Source organism: Tiliqua scincoides, chromosome 3 (genome assembly GCF_035046505.1).
Source record: "Tiliqua scincoides isolate rTilSci1 chromosome 3, rTilSci1.hap2, whole genome shotgun sequence".
In the NCBI taxonomy this organism is placed as follows: Eukaryota; Metazoa; Chordata; class Lepidosauria; order Squamata; family Scincidae; genus Tiliqua; species Tiliqua scincoides.
This window is the reverse complement of record NC_089823.1, coordinates 223851028-223872522: the sequence shown is the minus strand read 5'-3', so window position 1 is coordinate 223872522 and position 21495 is coordinate 223851028. Positions and strand designations below refer to the sequence as shown.

At 44.6% G+C, this 21495-nt stretch overlaps 1 protein-coding gene across 1 annotated transcript in view; it reads right to left on the bottom strand.

Moving 5' to 3' along the window:
- Nucleotides 1–21495, bottom strand: part of LOC136645313 (multiple epidermal growth factor-like domains protein 6) — a 260946-nt gene that overhangs the window by 212519 nt on the left and 26932 nt on the right. The window contains exons 4-5 of the mRNA XM_066621547.1: nucleotides 3275–3387; nucleotides 1651–1755 (exon numbers count right to left, since the gene is read on the bottom strand). Of these exons, the coding sequence (XP_066477644.1) occupies nucleotides 1651–1755; nucleotides 3275–3387 (218 nt within the window). The remainder of the gene's footprint in view (nucleotides 1–1650; nucleotides 1756–3274; nucleotides 3388–21495) is intronic.

Sequence of the window (21495 nt, the reverse complement as noted above, 5' to 3'; positions counted from 1 at the left end):
TTCAATCACCAAAAAGGAATTTAAACCACAGTCCCTTTCTATCGACAGAGCTGTCAACTTCACAATCAAAACAACTACCATCCTAGTGTGTTTCTGCTAGAGGTCTCCAACACTTCCAGAAGTCTTCTCATCCTGTCTCATTCCATTCTCCTGCCAGGAGAACGAATGTCCCTCGCCATTATTTTCAAATGAAATTTCCTCATCAACAGAATCTGATTACAGATCCACTCCCGGCAGTCTCTCGACAAGCAGTCGAAATGTAGTGCTAGAAGTGATGACGGTTGAAATTCCTTTCAGACCCTCAGGAATCAGAAGAAAGTGCACAGGCCACCATGATTAAACTCTTCCCAGTTGTAAAGAAATGGCAGACTAAGCAGCCTTGTTTTTAAATGGCATCTTGTCAGCACTCCAGGCAGCTCCCCAGGAAATAACCATGCAATCTTGTTTTAATCCCAGAATCTGACCTGATCGCTGCATATGCTGCAGCTCTACCATTTCCCTTGTCTTGGCACGCCATATGCCTTGCCTTCCTCCAGAGAATGCCTTTATACTTTAGACATTAAGGTAATTGCTGCATTTGCAACTGGAGGTTGGAAGTATCAGCTCAGGTTCTTTTCACATTCCCCTGTCAAAGTTAAAGGGAGTTCTGAAGCTCCTGCTGAAGTTGACACAATGTAGATGTCAATGGAAACACAACTCTGTTTATGCGCCTCAAACATGCTGATCAGCGCTCTCCATCACACAAGCCATTGCATCTATGAATGCTCTGGTCATAACAGTGGAATTACTCCTTGTGATCCCCAATTCCATTTAGCCTCTGGATTGCAGGAAGGCAGGTCATCCCAAGGTCAAACATACACCAATGTCATTAAACTACAGTGGTACATAGCAGGTTGTGGAATGAGAAGGCTGTGGTATTGAGGGCACTTAGAATTGACCACACATGAATCCAAAGAGAGAGAAAGCCACATTTGATTCCATAATCTGATGAGATTATGCTGGAGCCCCCAAGGACCTCCTTCCCTTCTCCCTTCCAACACTGCCAATCCGCAAACCAACCAGAATGAAGGCATAATCCTAACCAACTTTCCAGCACAAAGGTAAGGGCAATGCAACTATAAGGTAAGGGAACAAACATTGTCTTACCTTGAGGAGGCTTCAGTGACTGCCCCCCAACTGCAAGATGCAGCACATGCCCCACTGGCACAGCAATGCCAGTGCTGAAAAGTTAGTTAGGATTGCGCCCTGAGTCACATGTGAAATGTCATACAAAAGGACATTGGTAGAGCCAACATGATCACCTGCTGCTGACAATCTAGCAGGAATCATGTTAGGTCATCAATTGTTTGAGTGGGTACCTTGAACAGGTACCTTGACAGGGAGACTTATCAAGACACCACATTCTATATTTTAGATCTCCAATTGTAAGTTACAGCCTATTACTCCACTCCAGGCATCCTGTCTATTATGTATTGTCCAGTCTCTATGCCATCTCAGCATGTAGTCCAGTGACAGTCATTTTAGATGCATTTATTTCTGCGGATTTGAGAACTTCACTCCAAAGAAACTTTTATCTAACAATGCTAAATGTCACAACATTGAAGGAACAGTTCCTCAAAGCGAATACAGAAGCTTTAACATCTGACTCACCATACTGACAGCATGGGCCTTGAAACCCCGCTGAACACTGACACACCTGGGATGTTCCTGCAGAGCATTTCCCTCCATTGAAGCAAGTATCTGCAGAGCACAGCACTGTAACCAGAAAGCAACTCTTATTTTTATTTGTTTATAGTACTTTTATCCTGCCTTTCTCCCACATCAAAGGGGACTCAAGGTGGCTAACAATAAAATCAATACATAATATGAATACAAGAGTAACGCAATTAAAACATTGAAACACCCCCAGGATCACAACAATTAAATATCATTAAAAAGCGCCAGCCCTCATCGTCAATTAAAAGCTTTCACAAATAAGGAGGACTTAAGGCCCCACCAAAAAGGAGATGAGAGAGGGAGATGTTCTTAATTCCTGAGGAAGGAAATTCCGTAAACGGGGTGCCACCACCAAGAAGGCCCTATTTTTAATTGCCACCCCCTTTACCTCTACTGGTGGCAGTCAGCCAGAAGGGCCCCCTCAGATGAACTGGGAGGACGGGTAGGATTATATGGATGAAGGCGGTCCCTCAAATACCCTGATCCCAAACCATATAGGGCTTTAAAAGTAAAAAACTAGCACTTAGAATTCAGCCCAGAAATAAACTGGCAGCCAGTGTAGCTGCTGAAGCAGTGGCCCAACTCAGTTGAACCGACAAGCCCCAGCAACCACACAGACAGTCGCATTCTGCACTAGTTGATTTTCCAAATCGTCTTCAGAGGCAGCCCCACATAGAGTACATTATAGTAATCTAATTTAGATATCACTAGAGCATGGGTCACTGTGGCCAGATCCGAGCAACCCAGGTATGGTTGTAGCTGGCAAATCAGCCGAAACTGAGCAAAGGCTCCCCTAACCACAGCCACCACCTGGGACTCTAGGAGTAACTGCGGATTTTAAAAAAAACCTCTTAAGAACTCTTACTTATGGATGAAAAAAACTCTTATTTATGACTTAAAAAAACAAAACTCTTAAGAACAATCAGTACAGGTGGGATTTCGGTATCCACTGATTTGGCATTCACTGATCTGACTCACCACTTATACTGGAGTCCATCTTTAAATGCCTTGAAACAAGGGGAAAAAAGCATCAAAATCCAATGTCCTACCTTTGCACTGTTAAATATGTCATTATAATTTCATTCCATTAGATTCCATTATTCACCCCATCTAGTGGCTGAATGTAGTATAGCATCTACACCAATGCATTCTGGGGTGACAAGGGAGGTGCAAGAAACCTGGAAGGGGAGTTTTAAAGCTATTTTTCCACCGATTTGGTATCCATTGATTTTTTTTTTTTATCCACTGGGGAACAGAACAGCCTGTATTACAAATCCCACATAAAGAAAAAAATTTTTTTACATAAGCCAGTCATTCAAATGGATAGAGACTCAAAACAGAGAGCCTTTTCACAATTACATGACTGTTAACCTGAATTTGCTTCCAAATGCATGTGCAACAGTGAGCCACCGCTAAATTACATCATCCTGACAACTGTCCCAGTAGGACTGACATGTTCCAAATGGATTTGCCACGCTCACACTTGACTTTATCTTTTTTACGAGTACACTTCAAGAACGAGTGAAGTCGCTTACGTAATTAAATAATTGCAACTTACCATGTAGGCACCCGGGCTCATCATCATCCTTCCTGTGCCACCCAGGGCAACACTTAAAGGTGGTCTGATGTTCCATGCTGTACACTTGCTTGTAGATGGTGTAATAGGTTGTTCTTCATTTAAAAAGGAGGAAAAAAGCGTAAGACACACTTGCTGTCCAGCTTTGGAGTTCTTCAGAGCACAGTCACAGCACATATCCAGTATTCAGTTTCTCTAGAACATTTTTCAGACGCATCATCAGTTATTGTACTGCAGTGGTTTTCAAATGTTCCATTGTCAGGGAACACTTTTCATATTGATTTACCCAATTTATTCTCAGTGCATCTGCTATCTGCTATTTTATTCTCTGCAAGGGGGCTGGGATTTGAGCAAGGGAGCACTCAGGTACAGGGTAGGCTGCCAATCCATGCTCATTCAGTCTTACCATCACACCAATGTCTTAGGTGGCTGTAGGTACACTCTCCTGAAACTTTGTAGGTGTATGAATTAGCTGCCTTTCAGGGAAATCAATAATGGCAGATAGGTCTTTAAGGAGCCCAAGACTCCCAGACATATGATTTTTAAAAGCTACTCATGAAAAGAAAAGTGGTTTGAGTAAATCTGGTTCTGTCTCCCATCTTTGTTATTCTTAAGGTATTTGTAATGTCTAAATGTCACAATGGCTGCAATTCTGCTTCATTAAAATGAATGGGAACTTTGTTATTGATTGGATTGTACCCAACTAACACAAAATTTACCATTTTTCCCTCTCCAACCTCCCTATAGTAGGTAAACAATGATTCTAGAAGCTTTCATGTGGAAAAAAAAAAATCAATGTTTTCCTCTGAGCTATTGGCAGATGTGCAGCAGGTGGCTACCAGAGACAGGGCCTTCTCTGTGATGGAACCCAGACTCTGAAGGTTCACCTGAAGCACTCACTATTAGCAGTCAGCTAAGTTCATTTTATGCACCCAACAACTATGGTTTTTCTCTGGCAGGAGGTCTGGTCTAGAGGGTAGAGCCTCCGTCTGCCTGAAGATAACATCCACATCCACAAGGTCACCAGTTCGAGGCCACCGGCACCGTGCGACCTTGAAGCAGCTGACAAGCTGAAGCCGAGCCATTCCATCTGCTCTGAGCGTGGGAGGATGGAGGCCAGAATGTGAAGCCAGATCGGAACGAAACACCTTGAATGTAGTGGTTCTTGAAAGAAAGAACCTTCTTTCAAATTGTAAAAATCCCTATTTAATAAGGGATTTAAATAAAAGCCTGCCTATGTAAACCGCCTTGAATAAAGTCTTGAATAAAGACCAAGAAAGGCGGTATATAAATACCTGTTGTTGTTGTTGTTGTTGTTATTCTCTTTTACAGTTGTCTGTGAGAAACAAACACTGCTGCTTTATTTCAATAAGATTTGTTTTTACTGAAGTTTTTATACAGGGTTGCTGTGCACTGTATAGATAGCTTGTTATAGTGGAAAGATGATTGTCAAGTTTTTTTTTGTAAGTGAATATGCAGCACTTCAATGGCTTTGAAGAAAAAAAAATAGAGTGAAGGGGGCTCTCATATCCACATATCCCATATCTGCAGACTCAGTTATCCACAAATCAGGTTCGCAGCCCCCCCCCCCCAACACACACCCTCCGGAGGCAAGGCGAGCTCCCCTTGCCTCCAGGTGGGCTTCTGAGCTCAGCAGAGGACATGGACATAAGAACATAAGAACAGCCCCACTGGATCAGGCCATAGGCCCATCTAGTCCAGCTTCCTGTATCTCACAGCGGCCCACCAAATGCCCCAGGGAGCACACCAGGGAACAAGAGACCTGCAAGGCCTCCTGGGAATTGTAGTTTAAGAACATAAGAACAGCCCCACTGGATCAGGCCATAGGCCAATCTAGTCCAGCTTCCTGTATCTCACAGCGGCCCACCAAATGCCCCAGGGAGCACACCAGGGAACAAGAGACCTGCAAGGCCTCCTGGGAATTGTAGTTTAAGAACATAAGAACAGCCACACTGGATCAGGCCATAGGCCCATCTAGTCCAGCTTCCTGTATCTCACAGCGGCCCACCAAATGCCCCAGGGAGCACACCAGATAACAAGAGACCTGCATCCTGGTGCCCTCCCTTGCATCTGGCATTCTGACATAACCCATTTCTAAAATCAGGAGGTTGCACATACACATCATGGCTTGTACCCCGTAATGAATTTTTCCTCCAGAAATTTGTCCAGTCCCCTTTTAGGTGATGCCCAGGTCAGATGTCATCACCACATCCCATGGCAAGGAGTTCCACAGACCAACCATGCACTGAGTAAAGAAATATTTTCTTTTGTCTGTCCTAACTCTCCCAACACTCAATTTTTGTGGATGTCCCCTGGTTCTGGTGTTATGTGATAGTGTAAAGAGCATCTCTCTATCCTCTCTATACTTCCCGTGCATAATTTTGTATATCTCAATCATGTCCCCCCTCAGGTACCTCTTTTCTAGGCTGAAGAGGCCCAAACGCCATAGCCTTCCCTCATAAGGAAGGTGCCCCAGCCCAGTAATCATCTTAGGGCCCAACCCTATCCAACTTTCAAGCACCGGTGCAACTGAAATGCAGCCCTGAAGTAAGGGAACAAATGTTCCCATACCTTGCAGAGGCCTCTGTGACTGCCTCTCCACCACAGGATCTATTGGTATGGCTATACCGGTCCTGGAAAATTGGATAGGATTGGGCCCTTAGACACGCTCTTCTGCACCTTTTCCATTTCCACTATGTCCTTTTCGAGATGTGGCGAACTGGACACAATACTCCAGGTGTGCCCTTACCATTGATTTGTACAATGGCATTATGTTATTAGCCATTTTATTTTCAATACCTTTTCTAATGTTCCCAAACATAGAATTGGCCTTCCTCACTGCTGCCACACATTGGGTCGACACTTTCATCAACCTGCCCACCACCACCCCAAGATCTCTCTCCTGATCTGTCACAGATAGCTCAGAACCTATTAGCCTGTATGTGAAGTTTTGATTTTTTGCCCCAATGTGCATGACTTTACACTTACTTAAATTGAAACACATGTGCTATTTTGCTGCCCATTCTGCCAGTTTGGAGAGATCCTTCTGGAGCTCCTCACAATCACTTCTAGTTTTCACCGCACAGAAAAGTTTGGTGTCGTCTGCAAACTTAGCCACCTCACTGCTCAACCCTGTCTCCATGTCATTTATGAAGAGGTTGAAAAGCACCGGTCCCAGGACAGATCCTTGGGGCACACCGCTTTTCACCTCTCTCCATTGTGAAAATTGCCCATTGACACCCACTCTCTGTTTCCTGGTCTTCAACCAGTTCTCAATCCAGGAGAGGACCTGTCCTCTAATTCCCTGACTGTGGAGATTTTTCAGTAGCCTTTGGTGAGGAACTGTGTCAAATGCCTTCTAAAAGTCCAGATATATAATGTCCACAGGTTCTCCCACATCCACCTGCCTGTTGACCTTTTCAAAGAATTCTAAAAGGTTTGTGAGGCAAGACTTACCCTTACAGAAGCCATGCTGATTCTCCCTAAGTAAGGCCTGTTCATCTATGTGTTTTGAGATTCTATCTTTGATGAGGCATTCCACCATCTTACCCGGTACAGATGTAAGGCTGACCGGTCTATAGTTTCTTGGGTCCCCCCCTCCTTCCCTTTTTAAAAATTGGTGTGACATTTGCTATCCTCCAATCCTCTGGCACCGTGGCCATTTTGAGGGACAAGTTACATATTTTAGTCAAGAGATCAGCAACTTCATTCTTCAATTCCTTAATAATTCTTGGGTGGATGCCATCAGGGCCCGGTGACTTATTGATCTTTAATTTGTCAGTTAGATCTGAAACATCTTCTCTTTTAACCTCTATCTGTCTTAATTCCTTGGTCAGGAGGGGCCATTCGGGCAGCGGTATCTGCCGGAGGTCTTCTGCCGTGAAGACAAATGCAAAGAACTCATTTAATTTCTCTGCCATTTCTAAGTCTCCTTTTATCTCCCCTTTCTCTCCCTCACCATCCAGAGGGCCAACCGCTTCTCTGGCGGGTTTCCTGCTTCTAACATATTTGAAGAAGCTTTTATTATTCCCCTTAATGTTGCTGACCATGAGTTCCTCATAGTCGCTCTTGGCTTCCCGTATCATCTTCTTACATTTCTTTTGCCACTGTTTATGTTCCTTTTTATTCTCCTCATTAGGGGAAGACTTCCATTTACAGAAGGAAACTTCCTTGTCCTTTATGGCCTCTCTAACTTGACTTGTTAGCCATGTGGGCACCCTCCTGGACTAAGTCAAGCCCTTCTTCATTTGCTGTATACACTTTCGCTGGGCCTCTGTTACTGTTGTTTTAAGCAGCCTCCATGCACTCTGGAGAGATTGGATTCTTTTTACCTTCCCTTTCAACCTCCTTCTAACCAGCCTCCTCATTTGAGGGAAGTCCGCTCCTTGTAAGTCAAGAGTTTTTTTACAGATTTGCCTGGTATTCTTCCCCCCATGTGCATGTCTAAATGGATCGCAGCATGGTCACTGTTTCCCAATGGCTCAGTAACACTGACATCTCTAACCAAGTCCTGAGTGCTGCACAATATTAAATCCAAAGTCACCTGTCCTCTGGTGGACTCCATGACTAGCTGCTCTAAGGAACACTCATTTAGTATGTCAAGAAATCTGGTCTCTTTTTTGTCACCAGAACAAAAATTGACCCAGTCGATGTGAGGATAATTGAAGTCCCCCTTTAATTGAAGTCCCTTTAATTAAATTAAAGATCAATAAGTCACCGGGCCCTGATGGCATCCACCCAAGAGTTATTAAGGAATTGAAGAATTGAGTAGCTGTTCTCTTGACTAAGATATGCACCTTGTCCCTCAAAACGACCAAGGTGCCAGAAGATTGGAGGATAGCAAATGTCACGCCTATCTTTAAAAAGGGAAAGAGGGGGGACCCGGGAAACTATAGGCCGGTCAGCCTTACATCTATACCGGGTAAGATGGTGGAATGCCTCAATCAAAGATAGGATCTCAAAATACATAGAGTCATAGATGAACAGGCCTTGCTTAGGGAGAATCAGCATGGCTTCTGTAAGGGTAAGTCTTGCCTCATGAACCTTATAGAATTTTTGAAAAGGTCAACAGGCATGTGGAAGCGGAAGAACCTGTAGACATTATATATCTGGACTTTCAGAAGGCGTTCGACACGGTTCCTTACCAAAGGCTGCTAAAAAACCTCCACAGTCAGGGAATTAGAGGACAGGTCCTCTCCTGGACTGAGACCTGATTGAAGACCAGGAAACAGAGAGTGGGTGTCAATGGGCAATTTTCACAATGGAGAGGTGAAAAGCGGTGTGCCCCAAGGATCTGTCCTGGGACCGGTGCTTTTCAACCTCTTCATAAATGACATGGAGACAGGGTTGAGCAGTGAGGTGGCTAAGTTTGCAGACGACACCAAACTTTTCTGTGCGGTGAAAACTAGAAGTGATTGTGAGGAGCTCCAGAAGGATCTCTCCAAACTGGCAGAATGGGCAGCAAAATAGCACATGTGTTTCAATTTAAGTAAGTGTAAAGTCATGCACATTGGGGCAAAAAATCAAAACTTCACATATAGGCTGATGGGTTCTGAGCCGTCTGTGACAGATCAGGAGAGAGATCTTGGGGTGGTGGTGGACAGGTCGATGAAAGTGTCGACTCAATGTGCGAAGGCAGTAAAAAAAGCCAATTCTATGCTTGGGAACATTAGAAAAGTTATTGAGAACAAAATGGCTAATATTATAATGCCATTGTACAAATGGATGGTAAGGCCACACCTGGAGTATTGTGTCCAGTTCTGGTCACCGCATCTCAAAAAAAAAACATAGTAGAAATGGAAAAGGTGCAAAAGAGAGCCAATAAGATGATTACGGGGCTGGGGCACCTTCTTTATGAGGAAAGGCTACGGCGTTTGGGCTTCTTCAGCCTAGAAAAGAGGCGCCTGAGGGGAGACATGATTGAGACATACAAAATTATGCAGGGGATGGACAGAGTGGATAGAGAGATGCTCTTTTGTATTGGCAACCTTCAGTCTCGAAAGACTATGGTATCGTGCTCTGAAAGGTGGTTCTGGCACAGTGTCTAGTGTGGCTGAAAAGGTCAATCCGGGAGTGACAATCTCTTCCACACCGGGAGCAAGTGCAGTCTGTCCCTGGTCTGTCTCCCTTGCTATGGGCCTTCCTTCTTTGCCTCTTAGCCTCAGACTGTTGGCCAAGTGTCTCTTCAAACTGGGAAAGGCCATGCTGCACAGCGTGCCTCCAAGCAGGCCACTCAGAGGCCAGGGTTTCCGACTTGTTGAGGTCTACATGCTTAGTGCTGCAAAAAATTCCAGAGATTTGTAGGGAGAATCATACTAAAAATAATAAGTTTTATTAATAATAATGCAGGCGTCCGCCAGTATCCACAGAGGATACATTCCTGCTGCTATCGCAAATACCTGAAACTGTGAATAGTAGCAAATCCTGCTCAAATCCCCCCACCGTCACTCTCATAACTCTTCTGACTTCATTTGAACATGCTTTGCAAAAGGCAGCGTTTTTGCATTTACTCAGAAGTATTGCTTAAGACCACGTCAGAAGGCTCAGAAGGGTTTCCAAGTGGTCTTTAATGCTGCGTGGAGCTTTGCCTGTCCCTGGAATGGCTCCAGAGGGAAGGTGGTGGTGTGGCAGGCAGAGGCAAGGCCCATGGGCATGGCATCTGGGGCTTTTACCCCCCTGCCCCCCAAACCCGCCACTGCACAGTGAGAATGCTAACAGGCAGCGGACAGCAGAGGAAGCAGTCAGCAAGAACACTAGTCTCTAGTTCCTATTAGCTTTCTCACTGTCTCCTCCTCTACCATGGTCATGGTTCAGGATGTGGACTCACCTCCCTGCATTACAATCTCTGCGCATGAACTGAAGGTTGTCCATGACTGCCTGGCCATAGAGCCACCACCACCTCTCCAGCTGACCAGGTAAGATGTAGGGCAGCTGGGTGGGAGAGACTGTCCTCCCAGGGCTCACCTGACCTGAGCAGTGAGCAGGGCCGAGTCACTATTAACCACCAAAGAGGAGGGAAGCAGGCCAGGGCCCCTTTAAGCCTAGAGAGGGAGGGAGGGGAGGAGCCGAGGGTGTGGCTGGGGAGGATAAAAGCAGGGAGGCCTGTGATGACAGGCAGTTCTGGAGAGGGAAGGCAGGAGGCTGGAGCCTCTGCCTGAAGACCAAGGGCCTCAGGTCCTGCCTCCAGGGCGGAGGACAAGGGTGTCATGAACCCCCTCCCCCTGGCTTGGTCTGAGGCTTCCCCTGCAAGGAACCCCAGGGAAGTGGACACTCCACCCAGGGGTCCCATGAGACCATCCAGCCGACCCTCGGCACCCCGCCAGGTGATGCCCTGAGACCCCCCATTTCGGGGCACCCCTCACACTCCCCTTCCGCTCTTAACAGCTTGGGGGTGATTTAAATTGAAACTTCATGGAGGAAGTGGGTTAATCACAACAAGCCCCAGTCTAAAGTGAACTCCCCGCTTTTGCTTTTCAGCAAAGGCAAAGACATTGGAACAGGGCCTCCGAGAGGAATTTTATCAGGGGGTACAAGTTTCCTTTGGACCCCATCGCAAAGGGGGAATGGAAGGGTGGTGACAGGGGTGGGCAGAAAGGGTGGGAGGGAGCAGAACAGAGCAGGGAGAGGATGGGGACAGCCAGAACAGTCTTTAGGGGCCCAGGTCTACAGGGCTTCCCACTGTCCCACAGCATCGGCAGCTAGATACAGTAATACAGAAAACACACTCTTAAGTCTCTCTAAAATCTATTAAATATACAAAATAGTTGCCGAATTGTATTTTAGGCTCACACTAGAATGGAAAGTGTCCTATGTGTACCAAAACATACTTCTGCAGCAGCTATAGTCCCACAGCTGTGTCCCTGAGCTCCTATACACTCCTTCAAGGTAAGCAGATCTACAAGCCAATGAGCTATTGTAGCAGGTGAGTTTCCGCCATGATTTGACACTGTGTTAACCAGTGTTGTATATGCATTCCTAAGCCCTATATGGAAGCAAGCAAATACAATTATCAGTTCTTAAATAATGTGACACAATTGTTTTAATGCCCAGATGGAATGTCCACTGAGGATGAAGGTTCTGAGAGAGGGAGGGGCCAAATGACCGCTGGTGTAGCTGTCTGCCTCTCTCTCAGAGGCAGCCAGGTAAGAAGGGCTGCTAAAGAAGACAAGTCTGGAGGGAAGGAGCGAAACTGCCATTGGTTTCAACCAAGCCAATGGAGTAGACCTCAAAGGGTGCAATCCTAACCAACTTTTGAGCACTGACTTAGCCACAATGCAGCCCTAAGGTAAGGCAATAAACATTCCCTTACCTTGAGGAGGCCCCCTTAACTGCCTCCCCACTGCAGGTTGTAATGGCACTGTAGGTGTAGTGTAGGTGTAGTGGTTGTGGCTTCCACATTGGCACAGCTATGTCAGTGCTAGAAAGTTGGTTAGGATTGCGCCCGAAGTGTCACTTCTTCCTCAGATGGGTCAAACGTTCATAGCTACAGGACTCGGGCTCTAAAAGCTTCTGAGTGAACTGAGCCATCATGGGATAAAAGGAAAGGTCTTCATCAGGAAGCAGGAGGTAGGAAAAAAGGGACAGTAGTGGGGATCCCCAAGGATCTGTATGGAGGGAGACCAGATGTCCTCATTTTACAGGACATGTTTTTAGCTTCATGTCCTGGAAAAGAACTTAAATGTCCTCCTTTTCCTTGTGAATGACCCTTGCAGGTAGCACATAGCCTTCTTGTGATTAATAAATTATATGTAATAAGTTGAATGTAATAGAGTTTTAAATAATGAGCAATATAGTGTTTAAATTGACCATGCGAAATTAATATACAAGTATTTTTAGCTTTTATTTTGTCATGTCCTTCATTTTTCTTGGATACCCTACATTTTGGGGGTCCTCTTTTGCAGTTATGACATCTGATCACCCTGTCTGTGTGGTGACCAGTGACATCACAGTGGGAGTGCAGACTGCACTGGGTGACATATGAGGGGCGTGACATCAAAGGAGGGGAGCTGGACATTTCCTTGCCAGAGCAAAAAGGAGGCCATATCTGCCAGGCAGGTAGATTGGGCTCTGCATTGGGAAGCCTGGTAGACCAGGGCTCTGGAGCTTCTTCTGCTGCAGTTGACAGAGGAGGAGGGGAGACCTTAGCCATGAGTACAGCTGCCATGCCTGCGGGTGAGGGTGAACCCCCTAGACAAGCTGACCCGGCCCCTTGGACAAAGGCACACTCTGACAGGGAGGCCAGGTCTATATGTATATTTGACACCTGTTCTCACACCAAGGATCAATCTTAAAAAAAAATGTATTTGTTTTTGTGCAGTTTGAGGCAAGGAAATAAGAGTGAATAAAACACAAGCAAACAATGCAGCAGCCTGCAGGTAAGGACATAAATAGATTAGCAGATCATTTGCAGGAAGCATACAGGATATGATGTTAAGTTGGGAGACTGCAAGCTAGTTGAGAGGGCAGGACATCCGACTAGAATGACTTGGGATATTTGCCACTTGGCCTGTGTGTCTCACCTTGCAGTCACTCTTGGGTTTCTGAAGGGAAGACTGAAGCATACACCTGTTCTGGCTGTCATGGCTATGTCCCGCCCCAGTAGCGGGGACAACGACGACAGTACAGGGGGCAGGTAGATTCACTGCCAGCAGAGATGGGTTAAGACTTCCTCTCATTTCTTTGCACTGGTATGTGAGCAGCCCTTTGACCTATGCATCTCTCAGCACTGAACGTGTTGCTAGGGTGAGAAAAAGGTGCTAATGCCTGTTCTCTGCTCATGGTCACTCTCTGAGATCTTGTAGCATTTGGCCAAATGAGTATTTTGGTAAACAGGGAGGTAAATAGCTCTTGGCTCTTGTCTTTTACCAGATAGGAAAGATGCTTTCAAAAAATAGAAAAGATGTATTATAAGATTGAAAGAACGGGCATAGGACAACACCAGCAAAATCAAATAAAGTACTTGATTTTACAGGCCAAGTAAAAGAAAAGAAAGCCGGTTTATAACTCAACAGTCCCTGCACTAAGTTCCACTTAGAAGGAACAAGTTCACCTCCCAAACTGGGCAGGCTGCCCGACTCATACAGTTGAACCTCGTTTTTCCAACATGCTCACACAAAGTCCCTGCCAACATTCCCTTTTGACAAGGGTCTTGGAGATGAGGTTTCTGTGATTTCACAGTCCCTTTTCCTGTTGGGCGATGAAAGGTGCTATCGGGGCTTCCTAACTGGAACATGAGGATGGCAGGGGGAATCAAGAGGTGCAAAGGCAGCTGAACTGAGACTTTAAACAAGGCATCCTCCAGTGGTTGGTTGGCTAAGGACTGGGACCAGAACTGAGCCTATGTCCCTCTGGACAGTTGCATGTGTATTTAGTCCTCTGCCTAAATATTTCTTAGGGCTGCTGGGAGGATATCATGGAACTGGAATTGGAACTTGTCACATCTTCAGCTGTTGTTGCGGAGCTGCATTTGATGGGCAAGAGCATTCTGAGGCAGTTAGGAGTGTCGGGGAAGAGGAGTCGGTTGGAATCAGGTGAGAGACCAAGCAATATAGAAACATTTGCTTGTATTATCTTGTGATTTACTGTTAAGAGTGTGAGTGAATGGTATTAAACTTATTAACAGGGAATTCAGAGAGGTTATTTTGAGTGACACTTCAGATCAGTGATTCTTAAACTGTTGGGTCGCGACCCACCAGTTCGTGTAACACTTCCCCGTCCATTTAAGAGCCTGGGAAGTGGAGGGAGGCACTAAGGGGGGCGAGGGGGGGTGCTTTGCACTTACATTTTACAATGTAGGGCTACAGCAGGCTGCAGGAGGTGCAAGGAGCCCTGCCCAGCCCTGGCAAGCGGGCGCAAAGCACTTCTGTGTGCACTCACATGCTGTCACTTCTCCCACAGAAGTCTCAAGTTGACAGCAGTGAGTTCAGGCGAACCTCTCCAAACTGAGTGACTGGTCAACAAAATGGCAGTTCATTGTGAGTACATAAAGTGACTCGTATTGGGGCAAGACATCCAACCACCACATGTGCACTGATGGGGTCCAAAATGGTGATGACTATGGAAGAAGAATAATTTGGGGTCACAGTGGATATCTCAATGAGCATTTTGATCATGTATGAGGGATGCTGGGGAGAAGGCACATTCCATGCTAGGGGATTATTGAGAGATAAAAAATTGAAAACAAAACTGCCAGTACTGCAGTACCTTTTATACAAATTATGATGTGGTCACATTTGGAATAATGTGTACTATTATGGTCACCACATCTCAAAAAGGATAACTGCAGACTTGAGGAAGATGCAGAAAAAGACAAATAAAATAATCAAGGGGCTGGAGCATCTTGCTTCTAAAGAAATTAAAGTCTTTAGGATCTCTTAATTGAGAGAGAGAGAGAGAGAGAGAGAGAGCTGCATGTAGGGGGAACATGAGTGTGGTCTTTAAAATTATACTAACTGTCAAGGAAGAAGATGGGACTCCCCAAGGGACTGCAGGTTGACCCAGGGAAGTAGAGCCTAGTGGTTAGCAGGCTCATTCCCTTCCTGTTCCCTTCTTTTCTATTTTGAACAGGCAGCAGAATAGGGTAAAACAGTAGAATATATCTGCTGCCACCAGCCCAATCAGACTAGGAGAAGGGCACCTGACCAATACCCCCTTCCCAGCAGAATACTGAACCTTAGTGATTCTTATCACAGCAGTGCCCGCAGAATGAGGGAATGTGACAATCCACTCTATTTTTCCCATATCCAGGGACCAGGAAGACCATGGGTTAAAATATAACCAGCTTTATTAAAAGATTAAATAAGAGAAGTAAATAAAATTGAAAAAGAACAGGGTGACTACATAAAAATGTGTGATACAAAACAGTAATGGAAGGTTACTGCTAATGGCCAGCAGAAGGAGCTCTGGATTCTATTCCGCTGGACTCATTCAGGAATGTTTTTTAACCCACAGGGAAAACAAAATTGAAATAAATCAGAGCCTAAAAGATCTCTGCTAGACTGTGTCCCAATCCCAGTTACTTAACTCCCAGACCACTTTCTCTTGCTGCCCCATGTGTGAGTACTTTTCTCCAATACCCACAGAGGCAACAGGAATTAAGACCATCCCGTTCCCGGTGGGCTTGCAATTTTTAACATTTGGCTATCATGATGTCACTGGTTTACATGATTAGTCGAAAGAGTTTACCTAGATAACAGTATTTCCTCCTTTGGAGTCAGATGGGAATGTGAGCCAATTAGCAGGCAGATCCCAGTCCCTGACAGGAACGTAACCCAAATGGAAGGGACAGAGCTTTTGGCGCTTACAAAACAAAGGGCCAAAAGCTACCTGCGCTGCTCCCAGAATAGGAGAAAACAGATCAAAGGGCACAGGAAAGATGTGGGGACCCCACATTTTAGTTTGTTGCCAACTGTCCTGATGATTTGTATTAAAGGTCAATATACAATGCAATGAAAATAACAGATAAAACAATAAAAAGACAAAGAACAAAATTGACTTCTGGAATTTGCTGCTACACAAAGTGGTGATGGTTAGCAGTTTGATGGCTTTAAAAGGAGAGGGACAATTTCATGGAGAGGTGGCCTATCAATGGCTATTAATCAAGACTGCCAAGTGGAACCTTTTGGTTCAGAGGCCACTGAATGCCACTTGGTGTTGTCTTGATACCTTCTGGGCTCCAGAGAAGCCTTTGACTAGTCACTGTGCAAAACATGGTGCTAGTCTAATGGGCCAGCCATGCTGGGATTTAGCAGTGGTTGTCATGGTAGTGTGATGGTCTTCTTGTGACATCACACTCTGACATCATAGTCCCTTGGTTCAACTGTCAGTTGGTCAGAACATTGCTCTCAACAGACAAGAAAGACCAGACCAGACCAAACTGGTTTTTCTTGGTCTCACCAGATGAGAAAGACAAGACCAGACCAAACCAGTAAGTCTTCCTTGGTTTACCTTCATTTTGCATTTTGCATTTTTACTATTATAAAGAGATTGAGAGGGGAAGAGGGAGGCATGAAGGGAACATTAGACATCTTATTGGTTATTGTAGCGTAGTAGTAATGATGGTCCTAATGATCAGAAGGGCATTTTGGCAGGGATCTCATTGTTTTCCTTCTATCTATACTGATTGAAATATAATAACATTCAGTGAAAGATAGCCAGAGATCAGAGGTGAATTGATGGTAGGAAATTAAGGCCTCAATCATATGAGGAATGTGCTCCTTTGCTTAAGGTCTGCTGAAACACACCCTGCTGGCTGCTATGGGGCTGCAAGGCTGTGGCAGAAATATTTCAACTAAACACATAAGAAGAAGAAATAAAGGGAGGAGGATAGTACGAAACTGAAACAGGACTGCTACAGAGGCAATCTGTGGCCAATTTGAACCAGAACATGTGAGAAAGAATAAAAGAGAGGTATGAATGAGCCTGAGCCTGAATGTAGGGCAAAAAGCTGGAAGAGCTCATTGATGGGAAGAAAAAAAAGAGAATAAGATATGGGTAGGTAGTGGTGAATTTTGGCCTGGTGATGTAAGAATTACTGATAATGTAATGAAAGGAATGAAAGGAAGGAATAAAAGAGAGCTTAATATGCTCGAAGCAAACCTGATAATGCAAGAATGAAACAAGTTCCAGGCAGATCAAGGGTTCAAATGTAACCAGTTGTATTAAAACATTAAATAAGAGTAAACAAAAAAGAACAAGGCAACTAGATAAAAATGTGCAATAAAAATGTGCAGAAGAAGCTCTGGCTACTATTCTGCTTGCCTCATTTAGGAAAATTTTGTAAACCAGTGGAAAAACGGAACTGAAATGAATCAGAACCTGACAGAGCTACACTGCTAGTCCCTGTCCTAATTACCTGGAAGTTGGAACTTCCAGACCACTTTCTCTTGCTGCCTGTGAGTGGGTACTTCTCTCCGAGACCCACAGTTTGGGTTCTCAGGAAACTGGCATGAAGACCACTCAGTTCCTGGTGGGCTTGCAAGTTTTAAGATTTGGTTATGATGATGTCACTGGTTTACCTGATTAGTGGAAAGATACCTGTCTGTTCCCCTTTGGAGTCGGACAGATTGAAATGTCAGCAGGTATATCCCAGTCCCTGGCAGGATCTCTGGTTCAAACAGAAGAGAAAGAACTTATGGTGCTTATAAAAGAAAGGGCCAAAAGCTACCTGTAATGCTCCCAGCTGCTGAATGCACAGGAGCTGCTGGTGAGACCAATTTGCCCAAAATATGAGAAAACAGACCCAAAGGCCCAGAAAAGATGTGGGGATCCCAGAGAAAACACCTGGATTAAAGACACAAGCTATGGAGAAAGTGGCTGGAGTTTTCCTCCATCTCCCATAATTCCAGGTGACACAATGAAGTTGATTCAGAAGAGAGGAGTTAATCACACAACATTTAATGTCTTTTTGGCACCAGCAGAGATTTCATTATGCTCCCATACGTCTTGTTGGGATAAGAATTTAATGTTCAGTATCTTGTTTCTTTAGTGTGTTGCCAACTGTCCTTATAACAAATAAGACAAAAGCAAGGAACAAAATTAACTTCTGGAACTTGCTGCTACAAAAAGTGGCAGTGGCTACCAGTTTGATGTCTTTAAAACGAGAGGAGACAATTTCATGGAGAGGTGGCCTAATCAAGACTCCCAAGTGGAACCTCTCAGTTCAGAGGCCCTGAATGCCACTTGCTGTTCCCTTGACACCTTGCTTCTGGGCTCCACAGAAGCCTTTAAACTAGCCGTTGTGCAAAACAGGGTAGTAGGCTTATATGCTGGGATTTTACAGGGGTTGTCATGGTACTGTGATGGCCTACTTGTGACATCAAACTTCTTGTGACATCATCCCAGTCCCTTGGTCCAACTGTCAGTTGGTCAGAACATTGCTCTCACCAGACCAGAAAGACTAGACGAGACCAAACCAGTAAGTCCTTCTTGGTTTACCCACATTTCGCAGTTTTCATTTTTACTATTTTAAAGAGATTGAGGGGGGAGAGGGAGAGATGAAGAGAATATTAGAGATCTTATTGGTTATTGTAGCATAGTAGTAATAATGATGACCCTAATGATCAGAAGGGCATTTTGACAGGGATCGCATTGTTTTTGTACTGATTGAAATATGATAACATTCAGGGCCAAAGGAAAGGAAGCCAGAGATCGGAGGGGAATTGATAGTAGGAAATTAGGGCCTTGATCATATGAAGAATGGGCTGCCGCTCCTTTGCTTAATATCTGCTGAGAGGCACCCTGCTGGCCCCTATGGGGCTGCAAGGCTATGGTAGAAATATTTCAGCTAAGTAAACACATAAGAAGAAAAAATAAATGGAGATGATTGGCTGGAAATTGAAACAGGATTGCTCCATCTCCCATAATTCCAGGGGACACAATGATTTTGATGGACATTGATTCTGAAGACAGGAATTAATCACAAAACATAACTTTTTTTTTGGAACGAGTCAAAGATTTCATTATGCTCTCAGACGTCTTGTTGGGATAAGAATTTAATGTACAGTATCTTGTTATTAGTGTGTTGCCAACTCTCCTTATGAATAAAACAATTGAAACAAATACAAAAACAAGGAACAAAATTAACTTCTGGAATTTGCTGCTACAAAAAGTGGAGATGGCTACCAGTTTGATGGCTTTAAAACGAGAGGAGACAATTTCATGGAGAGGTGGCCTAATCAAGACTCCCAAGTGGAACCTCTCAGTTCAGAGGCCCTGAATGCCACTTCCTGTTTCTTTGACACCTTGCTTCTGGGCTCCACAGAAGCCTTTAAACTAGTCGTTGTGCAAAACGGTGGTAGGCTTATGGACCCACTATGCTGGGATTTTACAGGGGTTGTCATGGTAGTGTGATGGCCTACTTGTGACATCAAACTTCTTGTGACATCATCCCAGTCCCTTGGTCCAACTGTCAGTTGGTCAGAACATTGCTCTCACCAGACCAGAAAGACTAGACGAGACCAAACCAGTAAGTCCTTCTTGGTTTACCCACATTTCGCAGTTTTCATTTTTACTATTTTAAAGAGATTGAAGGGGGAGAGGGAGAGAGGAAGAGAATATTAGAGATCTTATTGGTTATTGTAGCATAGTAGTAATGATGATGGCCCTAATGATCAGAAGGGCATTTTGACAGGGATCGCATTGTTTTTGTACTGGTTGAAATATGATAACATTCAGGGCCAAAGGAAAGGAAGCCAGAGATCGGAGGGGAATTGATAGTAGGAAATTAAGGCCTTGATCATATGAAGAATGGGCTGCCGCTCCTTTGCTTAATATCTGCTGAGAGGCACCCTGCTGGCCCCTATGGGGCTACAAGGCTATGGTAGAAATATTTCAGCTAAGTAAGCACATAAGAAGAAAAAATAAATGGAGATTTTTGGCTGGAAATTGAAACAGGATTGCTCCATCTCCCATAATTCCAGGTGACACAATGATTTGGATGGACATTGATTCTGAAGAGAGGAATTAATCACACAACATATAATTTTTTTTTGGAATGAGCCAAAGATTTCATTATGCTCCCAGACTTCTTGTTGGGATAAGAATTTAATGTACAGTATCTTGTTATTAGTGTGTTGCCAACTGTCCTTATGAATAAAACGAAACAAATGGAAAGACAAGGAACAAAATGAACCTCTGGAATTTGCTGCTACAAAAAGTGGAGATGGCTACCAGTTTGATGGCTTTAGAAGGAGAGGAGACAATTTCATGGAGATGTGGCCTATCAATAGCTATTAATCAAGACTGCCAGGTGGAACCTCTTGGTTCAGAGGCCCCTGAATAGCACTTGCTCTGTTGCCTTGATATCTTCTGGGTTCCAGAGAAGCCTTTGACTAGTCATTGTGCAAAATAGGGTGCTAGTCTAATGGACCCACTATGTTGGGATTTTGCAGGTGTTGTCCTGGTAGTATGATGGCCTAGACCAGCCATTAGCAACCACTGCGCCATGGCACATTGGTGTGCTGTGAATGGTCCCCAGGTGTGCCACAGGAATTTGGGAGAGGGTCATTTATTAGTAGGGCCATTGAGGATGTGAGCCTTCCCCCTTGGCAGCACAGTGTGCCTTGTCAATTGTCAAAAAACTGATGGTGTGCCTTGACCATTTTAGTCCCTTGCCAGTGTGCCATGAGATGAAAAACATCAAAAATCACTGGCCTAGACTGGCCTGGACCCAGTATGTTGGAATTTAGCAGTGGTTGTCATGGTAGTGTGATGGTCTTCTTGTGACATCACACTCTGACATCATAGTCCCTTGGTCCAGCTGTCGGTTGGTTGGTCAGTTGGTCAGAACATTGCTCTCACCAGACCAGAAAGATTAAACCAGACAACAGCAGTAAGTCTTTCTTGGTTTACCTTTATTTCACACTTTCCATTTTTACTATTATAAAGAGATTGAGAGGGGAAGAGGGAGGGATGAAGACAGTATTAGGATCTTATTGGTTATTGTAGCGTATTAGTAATAATGATGGTTCTAGTGGTCAGGAGTGCATTTTGGCAAAGATCTCATTCTTTTCTTCCTGTCTATACTAATTGAAAGATGATAACATACAGAAACTTTCAATTTCTTAATGGTTTCTGTGTTACTGTTTCCTTTGGAGGAGAGAGCACAGGAAGGTGTTATGGCATTTCAGTTTTATTTGCTTTATCCACAAATCCTGTTATGTACCTGAAAGGGAGAAATAAACTACTTTTTTCAATAGTTTACCATCAAAATGGGTGAGGGGGCTGTCTCTAATTTGCAAGTGCTACTTAAGAGGCCACTGAATGCCGCTTGCTGTTGCCCTGACACCTTGCTTCGGGGCTCCACAGAAGCCTTTGACTAGTCACTGTGCAAAACAGCATGCTAGACTAATGGACCCACTCTGTTGGGATGACTTTAAAAGGAGAGGGGACAATTTCAAGGAGGCCTATCAATGGATAGTAATCAAATCTCCCAAGTGGAACCTCTCGGTTCAGAGGCCACTGAATAGCACTTGTAGTTGCCTTGATACCTTGTTTCTGGGCTCCCCAGAAGCCTTTGACTAATCACTGTGCAAAACAGTGTGCTAGACTAATGGACCCACTATGGGCCCAATCCTATCCAATTTTCCAGCACTGATGCAGCTGCAATGCAACCCCGAGGTAAGGGAACAAATGTTCCCATACCTTGAGGAGGCCTCCGTGACTGCCTCCCCAATACAAGAAGC